General features: G+C 33.4%; 1 protein-coding gene across 2 annotated transcripts; it reads left to right on the top strand.

The window, feature by feature from the left end:
• Window positions 1-453: 453 nt before the first annotated feature.
• Window positions 454-4,483, top strand: LOC111880813 (transcription factor TCP2). 2 transcript variants are annotated; one of them, XM_023877230.3, is made up of 2 exons: window positions 454-2,277; window positions 4,234-4,483. In XM_023877230.3, exon 1 carries the CDS (start codon window positions 897-899, stop codon window positions 2,259-2,261), a length of 1,365 nt encoding a protein of 454 aa, XP_023732998.1. In that variant the 5' UTR covers window positions 454-896; the 3' UTR covers window positions 2,262-2,277; window positions 4,234-4,483. The 2 variants fall into 2 exon arrangements, with proteins under 2 accessions (XP_023732998.1, XP_023732997.1); XM_023877229.3 differs by having other exon boundaries at window positions 455-2,277; window positions 4,231-4,483.
• The last annotated feature ends 7,090 nt before the right edge of the window (window positions 4,484-11,573 follow it).

Below are 11,573 nucleotides of genomic sequence, written 5' to 3'. Positions count from 1 at the left end.
ATTAACTTATAAGTTAGTAAGTTATAAGTTATAAGCTAATAAGCAATGTCAAACACCCCTAAATTATCCATAAAAGTTTATTAGTGATATTTTATGTCTAAAAAAACGTTTTAGCGGGTCATTAGGCTCATATTCATATTTATGGTCATTTTTTCAATTTCGAAAAAATGTTTTTGTGTTAACATTCTATGTCTAAATATGGTGCTTTTAATAAATAAATCAAAATTAAAAAGATTGAAAGGTATGTTTAAACAAGCATACCCAAAATGATTTGGATTATACATGTTTAACCCTTTCCTTAAAGTACTTCATCAAGGTTTTCCTGTACGAAGATATATATAAAAAACAAGAACTTTTAATTAAGTATTTCAACAATAAAAAAAGATTAAAACCCACAAGTGCTTACAATTATTGCTTTAAAAATCTTTAATTTTTTTGGTTTTAACTGTTTCAATGCGTATGTTCTCTCTCTCTTTCTTTCTCTGATGAAATTTACAGGCTTTGCTTTTCTGAATGACACTGCAAAAAGATAAGTTTCAAACGGAGCTTCCCTTCTGACATTTCCATCCTGCAAGACCTTATGAACATGATACATCAAACCCACAAAATATATACATACACACATTTGTATCTATATGTTTTACACACACTAGTGTGTGTATTGTTTCTGTAATGTTATCAGTCATCAATGCAAAGGACACCAACTAATACAGTAGCCCTTTCAAACGCACCTGCTCACTCACATGTACTCTAAAATTACTTTTCTCTCTTTCTCTCTCTAGATTTAGGCCGTAACTTTCTCTCTCTAAAAGGGATAAGACAGAAAGAGAGAGAGAAAAAGAGACGGCGGATCTGGTGGTGGTGTTGGTGGAAACAAGGGATGATTGAAGAAGGGTATGGAGGTGGATGAAATTGAACGACAGGTGAGTAAGTTTCAAAGGATTGGTTCTAATGGTGATAATTCTTCAAATCCTCATAAAATAGCAACTCTGAGAGGGAATTTGGATTTACGAAACCATGAGCATCGGTTTCCCGATGAGAATGGTGGCGTTGGCGGGAGGCTTTGTGGGTGGCCGGCGTCTCGAATCGTTAGGGTTTCTAGGGCTTCGGGTGGGAAGGATAGACATAGTAAGGTTTTGACATCGAAAGGGTTGAGAGACCGCCGTGTACGGCTGTCGGTAACGACAGCCATCCAGTTTTACGATCTACAGGACCGATTAGGTTATGATCAGCCGAGTAAAGCGGTGGAGTGGTTGATTAAGGCGGCGTCGGGTTCTATCGCTGAGCTTCCATCTCTTGATCCGTCGTTTACCGGTGCCGACGGCCATAACCAGCACCACCACAACGACCATAACAACCAGCATCAGAAGCAGCTGAGCGACGAGAAGAAATCCACGGGACACGACGCCGAATTTGAAGATCCGAACTACCAGAACCACCACGAGCAGAATAACAATAATAATAATAATAACAATGTTTCGTTATCGAAATCGTCGGCTTGTAGTAGCACATCGGAGACCAGTAAAGGTTCTGGACTTTCGTTATCTCGATCTGAAAATCGGGTCAGAGCTCGAGAACGAGCTCGAGAAATGGCGGCGAAGAAGGAAAAGGAAAAGGACACTGATCCCGTTAGGGCTTCTGTTGTGACTCAAGTTAACGGTATTGCTCATAACTCATCGTTTACGGATCTCCTCACCGGCGGGATTAACAGCAACACCGTTAGTCCGAACCCAGCGGCGACTCCCGAATCCAGAATGCAGTGGACAACTCCAATGGATTACTTCTTCAACCGTCCACCACAGTCTTCACCCCAAATAATCCAAATGCCACAGTTCAACATCGCCGCCGTAGACAACCACCCGCAGCAGCACCATTTCTCTTTCCTTCAAGAAAATTTTGCTCCGGTTGTGACGACTAGTGGCGGCGACGGTGGCGGAGAAAGCTATAACTTAAATTTCTCCATTGCAGCATCGTCTTCCGGCGGCGGTATTGCTCCGGGTTTCAATAGGGGGACCCTTCAGTCCAATTTATTATCTATTTTGCCTCATCACCACCACCACTTTCAGAGGTTTCAGTCGCCATCTATGGTGGATGGATCCACATCTACAAACTTCCCGTTCTTTATAGCTCCAACCATCGGCTCCGGAGCTCCTGAACATTTCCCGGCAACAGGGTATGACTCCCAACGCCGACAACTATACGGTGGAGCAGATGGTGGAGCTCGTCACTCTGATCATCACAAGGAAAAGTCAAAGAACTAAGTCTTCTCCATCTCTGGTAATTCCCTTTTAATTTTCTGAAGTTCTTGCAGTATTTTCCATTATTAAACATCTCTTTTTTCATCAAAAATCAATATTCTTCATTGCTTATATTAATTCCAAGATCAAGACTATCACTTTCCTAATGCGAAATGCTACCAGTTATATTAATTTCGTGACATCTCCATGAACTTTAATAATTCCCATTAGAGTTATAAAACTCTAATTCATTTCAATTCTAAAACAATAAATCAAGTAAACATTTTTAATCTAAATTTTGTATCTTTTCTTGTATATTTCAAAAGTTACTTTCTACGTGTATACATAAATACACACAAAGTGTACAAATAAAGATCACGTTTCTTGCCTACAATATGGATCAAACAAAGAAAACATCAAAAAAGGATAGATATAAAGATTATTATAATCTGTTAAAGGTTTGATTTTTATGTGAATGGATCAGCGTAGGGTACTTGTAAACAATAAACAATCATACAATGTGTTGTCTTTTTTTTTTTTTTTTGTTGGGTTTATGGATTCATATATAGTTTGGTTTCCTTAATTTCAAGCATGTCTAGAGGAAAAGACAGGTGTTAAGCACTGAGATTAAAAGAAAGTGATTACGCTAAATAATCCGACAGCTTTCCTTAAATTAACATGGATTTAAGTTAGTTTATTAGCCAATGGCAATTGTGTTTCACTGAAACCGAAATTTTTTTTTTTTTGGTGAAATCTCGAGCAATGGGAAAATGGCAGGCACGCACCTCACTAGGGTTTCATTGGTGGTCCCTCTTTTTCTCTTTGCTTTTAGGTCAAACCCATGCACGTACGGACACCCCTTTTTTTAATTATAAAAACTTTCATTAATCTTTATTACTATATATTTTTTTATATACTCATTTTTATTTTTACTAATCAATATAAGTGTATAGGTACATAAACATATAAGTATGTTGTTTTTTTTATTAGGTGTTTTTTTTAGAATGTTTTGAAAAGGTTGAATAGAGAAGATAACATGATAACATTGCTATTTATATGTAGTATATGCTACAAAAATATAAGTATGTTGTTATTTATGTGTATAATGGGTTGCATATTGATATTTATAAATAAAACATGCGAGTATATTGCTATAATGAGTAAAAAGTATAAGTTGTTACATGTAGAAAGGAAAAAAGTATATTATCCATGTTGATACAAAGTGTAAAATCGTTACTATTTTCCACAAGTTTTCATCTTATTGAGTGTATATTTGAATTCGTAATCTAAATATGAGTTATTTATGATTAGCTCATATGAAATTTCGTTTTTTTAATTGGTCTTGATGTTGTAATCCTGCACTTGATTGATTTTTAGGTTTTATTTATGTAGGCTTGCTAGTTTTTGTATTGACGTTCAAAAATAACTTGATTAATGCTATTGATTTAATGGGTTATCTCCATAAAAATCTCATTATTTTGGTCTAATTTATAGAAAAGTTTGAACTTTTGTTTTTGAACAGAAAAGTCTCAGATACTTAATATTTTGCCTAACTTGAAAAATCTTTAAGTTTTTTTTTTTAACAGAAAATGACAGATTACGGGGTAAAACCAATAAATCCCGGTAACTCAGGCCGCGCATGATAAAAAAAAAAGTTAGAACTTTTCTAGAGATGAATATCTGGTTTAATTAAGATCCTAGAGATGTTATAATGCATTAATGAATGAAGATAAATATTAAAAAAAATGAATGGTTTAAGTAAATATTGAGTTTCGATGAATACACTACTAAGAACTTGAAAGGGACTCAATTTCTAAATTATGTGGGCAAGTTTTATAAGTTTTTTGATGTTGGTTCTTTTGAGTAAGTTTTATAAATTTGTAGTTGGTTTTATAAAATTTATATATAAAATTTTATATATAAATTTGTAGTTGGTTTTTAGCGGTTATGTTGATTATTAATATATATAAATATAAATTTTGATGTGATACAGAAGAGAAGAGAGAGGAGGGAGTATGATCAGTAAATCCATGGTGATGGGTTGTTATTGCAAGCAAATGGATATGTATGTGTTGTGTGTACAAGTAATAGTGTTTGTGAGGAATTAATTAAGGCATGAGAATGGAACATTAATTCGTTTTTGATTTTGTGTTGTTGTATTTGATTAATTTAAAGCTTTTGATCAAGGCCTTAATTGTATGCTGTTAATTCTTCGCTTTTAAATGTGATTATTATTATTATTATTATTATTATTATTATTATTATTATTATTTAGTGGAATTCGTTGGATTTTGGATGATTTTTGATAACTAAATTGGCAAAAATAGGAGTAATTCTATAACACACTTGCGTCTTAAATGATTATTGTATTTTAAAATGTAAAAAAATATATATAATTAGATTATAGCCCGTGAAAATTATAATTACAAAAATAAACAAAATACTATAGTAAAACTCATAATTATTTTCAATAAATTATTACTTGTATATAATTTTGTAAAATTTTCAATATAAAATACAATTAATCATTAACTATTATAATCAGAATTTATTTAAGATAAATTTTAATTTTTTTCAAAAGTTAAAAATCAAATAAATAATCGACTAACTTATTATCAATAGTTATAGTTTAGAAAAAATATAATTAGAAAATGACAAGTATTTGTTTTCTAGAACATTTGAAAAAAAATAATAAATTTTACTAATATTTTTTCTTCTATTATTATAAAAAAATATGTAGTGAACTAAAGACATTTAAATGGTCACAAAAATGTAAAGAATTATAATGGTTTTGGGGTTATAGAATTTAAAGTTTTGTTATAATAGAAAGTTATCGATAAACCCTTTATAGGAGATTAACCATATAAAAAGTTGTTGACCATTAAAATAATAATAATAATAATAATAATAATAATAATAATAATAATAATAATAATAATAACCTTCAAATGGTAAAACAAAAAGAAAAAGCTAATCTAATGGAATTTGTCAATTACGAAATAACCATTTTTTGGAAATTATGAAAAAAAAATCAATTTTGCAAAATGATTTTGATAATAGTTTAACTTTGTGAAATTAAATTACAATTCACTATACTCAGAAGTTTTTGTCAAATGAGTTTATTAGTTTGTTATCGGTTTTACTTCCACACTTTTATAAGTTAAAAAAATATTTATACAAAAAAGCTTATAGCGGTAGCAAACCATTAATAAATCAGTTTTTATAAGTTAACTTCAGGTGTTTTCGGCATGGAGAATTTTGGAGCGTTTGAGAGCTTTTAGTTTCTAGCATTTGACAAAAAGTTCTGTTTAAAACAGAAAGTCTCATTTAACACTACAAGCTTCTAGCGTTTAGTTTAATCACAACGCTCAAAATCCAAATGTACATCATATAGCGTTTAACAAAACGCTATAAGCTACAAGGTACCCACTACCAACTAGTTTGTTGAACACGTCTTTCCTCTAACTTATTATTTTATGAAAAAGTTTTAAATTTTAATTTTTTAAACTAGAAAAGTTTCAACTTTCGGGTAAAAAAATGGGATATACGCAGACAGAACCAATTATACATTTATATACAGAACATTTCTTCTATTTTTTTTATGTTCAGAAAAAACCCTTATATTATTATTTACATTTCAAGTAAAAAAAATTGAAATTTTTTAACAGAAATGACAGACTAAAAATATGGCATGCAATGCATATCTCTTATATTTCATTGATTGTAGGCGAAAACATGACAAAACGTATGTTTGTTTCGATTATTTTTGCTCGATTGTGTTCTCCATACAGAATTATACGATTTATTTTTCCTTCTCAACTAATCATTTTTATCATACTTAAAATCAATGTTGTATTAAAAAACAAAAATATAAGTAACATCATATTTGTATTCGTCAATTTTTCTTAAAAATCCGTATTTTGATTTTTTTTTTCGAATGACAACCATTAATATAAAGATTTTTCTGAATATAAAATTATATAATGGTTTCTCTGCATATACATATATAATTAGTTGTGTTTTTTTATATATCCCTAAAAATTCAAATCAACATTTTTGTCTAATTTTACATATGGCTTTTCTGTTGAAAAACAAAGAACGCTTTCATTAATTTGGCCAAAATATTATGACTTTTGTGAATATAAATATAATAATATATAAATTCTTATCCAAAAACAATTGTTCGTTTATATGTTCCTCTTTGTTCATTTTCTCTTTACTTACGTTTAAAAAAGTGATAGATATAATTTATTGATTGAGTTTAAGACTTTTCTAAATATACCCAATATAATAACACAACTATGGACAGTTTGAAATCTAATAAGGTATTTTTTAAGATAACAATATGATAACACAACTTTTCTATTAGAACTTCAACAAGTCATTGTGCTCGTTTGTACCGATAAAAACAAGAATAAAAAACGGAACACATACAATGTACATTATGATTTTATATGACCTGCTTACGAGAAGTTCATCACTACAAAATGCCTGGATGATGTCGGAGAGAATGGTCGGTCATTGTGTAACATCCGAAAAAAATGGTAAACTTTTTATTTATCAAACACGCAAAATACAACCAATTTGTTCCAAAACAACTATAGTATAATTATTCCCAACATCAGAGTGAAATCAAATAACAAGTGGAATAAAATTGAGGGGATATTGTGCGATCACACCGAACACTTTTCTTTAGAACTAGAAGTACTTAAAAATGTTAAACCACAAAACCGGAAACACAAAGCTTAGTGAGTTTCCCAAAATACTGCATATCATACATATCAATGGGCCCAAAGCACATATTGGGCCCGATCTATAACATCGGGCTCAACCCGCATATTGGCCTCAACCCATAATATCGGGCTTAGTCCTTCATACTAATGAGCCTAGCCCCATATATCAATGGGCACATGCCATCATACAAATAGGCCTAACCCAACATAGAAATGCAAGAGTCACAAAGACTCCTACCATCCTACAGAGTATATTAAGAAGACTTGTCTCAAACCGAAGACGGTAAAATCTCACACTCGAGTAGCTGATACCAGAACTTCCCACACTAATCAATAAACAATTAGATCCTAATTATAAATCAAAGTAATTAATTTACACCCAAGGGTCTCAACTCATAATCACTCACTCTTTTTGGTTAAAAAACCACTTTACCCTTCCAAGACTAGGGATCGCTCTATTTAGCCCAAAAACCTATTTGACTGGAAATCCAATATGGAGCTATGCCACGCGTACCATGATCTACGCCCAACATAGAGCCTTTAGATTTACTTGTGATCCGATTATGATCTTTGGAAGCCGTTGAAACTAATTATTCACTTGTGATCGATTCTAGTCTTCGGAAGCCACTAAAAACTTATTACATTAATATGGAATAGGGACAAAATCAGGCTACGCCCTGCATAGCCAAGATTACACCCTGCGTAACTGCTCTGATTTGCCAATTTCCTATTAAGTCCTTATTCCACAAAGATCAAGATATGGTGGATAATATATTGACCCATGTTCAAATCCAAGCACCACTCAACCCTTGTTGTCATGGAGGTTCACCTGACATGAGTTAGAGCGGGGTATTAGTTGGTGCACTAAAGTTGGACCGGAAACCCTCGTTAGGGAAGTTCCCTTTCCCAAAAAAAAACATCAAACTCTTAGATCTGGTCCCAAATAACACCCTAAGTGACAAAGTCTTCAACTTTATGCCTTTGCATGGCTTAAAAGGGCACAATACCAAACCCTATGTCCATGACACACTTCAATGCCCAAATACTAATGCATGGAAGGATGGGAGTGACCAAGCTCCCATTTTATCACTCTACAAGCTAATAAAGGATAGAAAATGCCACTCAAGAGCTCTCGAGTAGCTCATACTCATTAGATCCAAGATCAAGGGACAAAAAACTCATAAAAACCAAAACTAGCTAGATATATCAAATTAATCATCAAAGTTTTAGCTTTATAACTCCTGTAGAATGTTGAAGAAGAGTAGAGTTTGGATCTACAAGCTATGAACTCCCAAGCACACCTTCAATGACCTCCTTCTTCATAAAACAATCAAGGAATCACTCAAATGCTTCAAAATCCTCAAAAGATGGCTAGGGTTTCGAGGTTACTGCAAATGAGGGCAGAGGCTGAGCATAGGAAGGCTCCCAAGGGATTATAGCCTTTAAATAGGGCTTACAACCCCTTAATTAGGGTGTTGGTCGGCAAAGACTATGCCGTGCATAGCTAAATCTACGCCATGCATAGATCATTAAGGACACGTTCCTCCATTAGCCACTATGCCATGCGTAGGGTAAAACTTCCCTCTCCCCACTTAACTTCAACAGTCATAACTTCTTCGTTTCAACTCTAATTTCAGCGTTCTTTATATGTACATATAGGTATTGACGAACCCCACAATCTTATCTAGTTACCTTTGGCTTAACACATGCCAAACTAAAACCATAATCCATGCAAGAATCCCAACGTATAACTTTCCTTATATACCCTATGATTCCAGCATGCGAATCAAGGGCTTAAATCTCACTACCAATATTATTACCTTTAATAAGGTCCAAACTTAACTTCCTCAAAGCCCAAAGCATTTACATGATCGAAATTCAGTCCACAAACCCTAAATTAAGAACTGTCTTGAAATAGGGTGTTACAACTCTCACCCCTAAATTAGATTTCATCCTTGAAATCATTCCTCACTACTTCCTCAACCACTGCCATCCAATCTTGCCCAAACCTACTGAATTTCGATTAAGATTAAAAAGTCATCTCCTACAAAAGACCGCTTTCCAATACTAACGTCAAACTCATTCTTAGCAGAATTCACATATCCTAACGAAGAAATGAACCTTAACCCTTGACCTCAACCAACAAAAGAAAACTCGTTACTCTACCCCGAAAACTAAAACCTTACACCATGTCTAACTTCTTGACAGACCAAATCATCCCATCTTACAACCAGGAAGAATCTAATTCTCAACCCGAACCGAATGAAACCCTTCCGATCATGAATTATCTTCTTGATAACTAAAAAACAAAAGAATTCCTCACCATTCATCGCTACTGAAACCTTGCATCTGAAAATAAAGGCAACTCCCTACGCAGGTCCTAATCATTGGTTCCATACCAATACATAAATCACATCATGATAACCAAAAGGTTGCATATTCGATTTAGACAAGATCTCCTGATTCCATGCTGACCTCCTAATAAATTGGGATGCAAAATCCTTAACCGATCATTGAGACTAACAATCTCTCGTATGGTCGTATAACGATATTCCGCTCATGAGTGTAACTAACAAAGTGTTGGATTAAGGTGTCTAAGCCAATAACTAAATGGGATAATGACTTGAAAGGGTAACGAACTTTCGACTTTTTTCACATTTAGTCACTAAACTTTTTTTTTCGTTATCTATTTGCGATTGAACTATTGAAACTGTTCACATTTTACCCTTATGACCGGTAACAGCCGGTCATAAGGGTAAAATGTGAACGGTTTCAATAGTTTAGTGGCAAATAGATAATGAAAAAAAGTTTAATGACTAAATGTGAACAAAATCGAAAGTTCGTTTCCCTCTAAAAAGTTCAATGGCTAAATGTGAACAAACTTCCTATTGTATTATGTTTTAGCAAATTATTTATTTTTATTTAATTGTAGCAACATTTGTTGATTAAGAAATCTATGAAATAAAAAAACAAAATGTAACATCCGGATTTACAGGTATCATAATTTAAGTATTTTTCTTTTGAGTTAAGAAGAGAGACTCGACGAGTTGACGCCTCAACTCGTCGAGTAAGGTCGCGACTGGCGACTCGGGTTAATGAATGGACTCGACGAGTCCGCGCTGTTGACAGAAACCCTAAATCTTTGGGCTCGAGTCATATTTAATGGCACTTATCGCCTTCAATTGCGACTACCTTTCCCATAAGTGAGAGCCCCAGCAAGCTTGTGTGTGTAGAGTGAGAGGAAAAGCTATCTTGAGCCTTTTTGGTGTGATTTTGCAAGAAAGGAGAAGAGTTCCAACAAGAGGGACCAAGGAAGGTTATTGTTCTGAGTTATTCAAGCAAGGAGCTTCATTCTGAGGTACAAAAATGAACCCCTTTCCTTCCCTATTGTGTAGATTCCATTTTGGGGTTAGGGCTTGAATCACTTCATCTTTGGGGTTTTGAATGCCTCAAACCCCTCTTGCAAGTTTGTGTTATAGATCTGGACCCTTCTAGGTCCAGAGAACCGAGAATATGAAGCTTTAGTAGAGTAAACTTTGGGGTTTGAAGTTAGGAATTTGGACCATTCTAGGTCCAGAGAGCCGAGAATATGAAGCTTTAGTAGAGTAAACCTTGGGGTTTGAAGTTAGGAAGCATTTATGGTATTTTTATGGTATATATAGTTACTTTCATCTTACACATAGATATGAAGTATTTTATATAAATTACGTGCTATGTGTGCATATTATTTGAATACTTGATGTCTATGCTGGATGAACGATTTTATACATGTTTTAAAAGATTTAAACGATATATTTATTTTATATCTACAAATATGTTGCGGATGAAACATGGGTAGATGAAATAGTTGGTGTGTGATGAAATAAAATGATGAGAGATAAGTGATGACAATTAGGTAAATAGATGATGATGAATAGGTGATGTAGGATGAAAGGAGATACCATAACCTTAACCGGCAATGTGGCAATGTAGTCATCTACCAGAGTATAGATGGCGACCACGGACTATTCTAGACAACCCAATGGAAACACCAGCAGGCCCATAACCTGTAGGTGATGAATTACGAGTTCAGGCGATGTTGTAACTACATATTCATGCGATGATACTCTAACCCCTTACTATGAATTACGAGTTCAGACGATGTTGTATCTACGTATTCATGTGATCTCACAAATTCTGCATGCCAAACCAATGGTCGTAATTCACATCAGTGAGAATGGTTCATTTTTTTGTAAAACCAAAATCAGATTGGAAATTTTGATTTTTTTATTTTGGAAAATGTCAAACCATTGGTTTTTTATTTCGGTTTCGGTTTTTTGTTTTTTTAAATATATTTTCAAGGTTTTTTTTGTTTCATAGATTTCTTCATCAACAAATGTTGCTACAATTTAACAAAAATAAATAATTTGCTAAAACATAATACAAAAGGAAGTTTGTTCACATTTAGTCATTGAACTTTTTAGAGGGAAACGAACTTTCGATTTTGTTCATATTTAGTCACTAAACTTTTTTTCGTTATCTATTTGCCACTAAACTATTAAAACTGTTCACATTTTACCCTTATGACCGGTAACAGCCGGTCATAAGGGTAAAATGTGAACAA

This window comes from Lactuca sativa, chromosome 7, assembly GCF_002870075.4.
Source record: "Lactuca sativa cultivar Salinas chromosome 7, Lsat_Salinas_v11, whole genome shotgun sequence".
Classification (NCBI taxonomy): Eukaryota; Viridiplantae; Streptophyta; class Magnoliopsida; order Asterales; family Asteraceae; genus Lactuca; species Lactuca sativa.
Note: the sequence above shows the minus strand (reverse complement) of the source record. Positions and strands in the feature narration are given on the sequence as shown.

Bases quoted from the DNA above. Each gene is read 5' to 3' on its own strand.
- LOC111880813 (XM_023877230.3), top strand. From the start codon at position 897: ATGGAGGTGGATGAAATTGAACGACAGGTGAGTAAGTTTCAAAGGATT.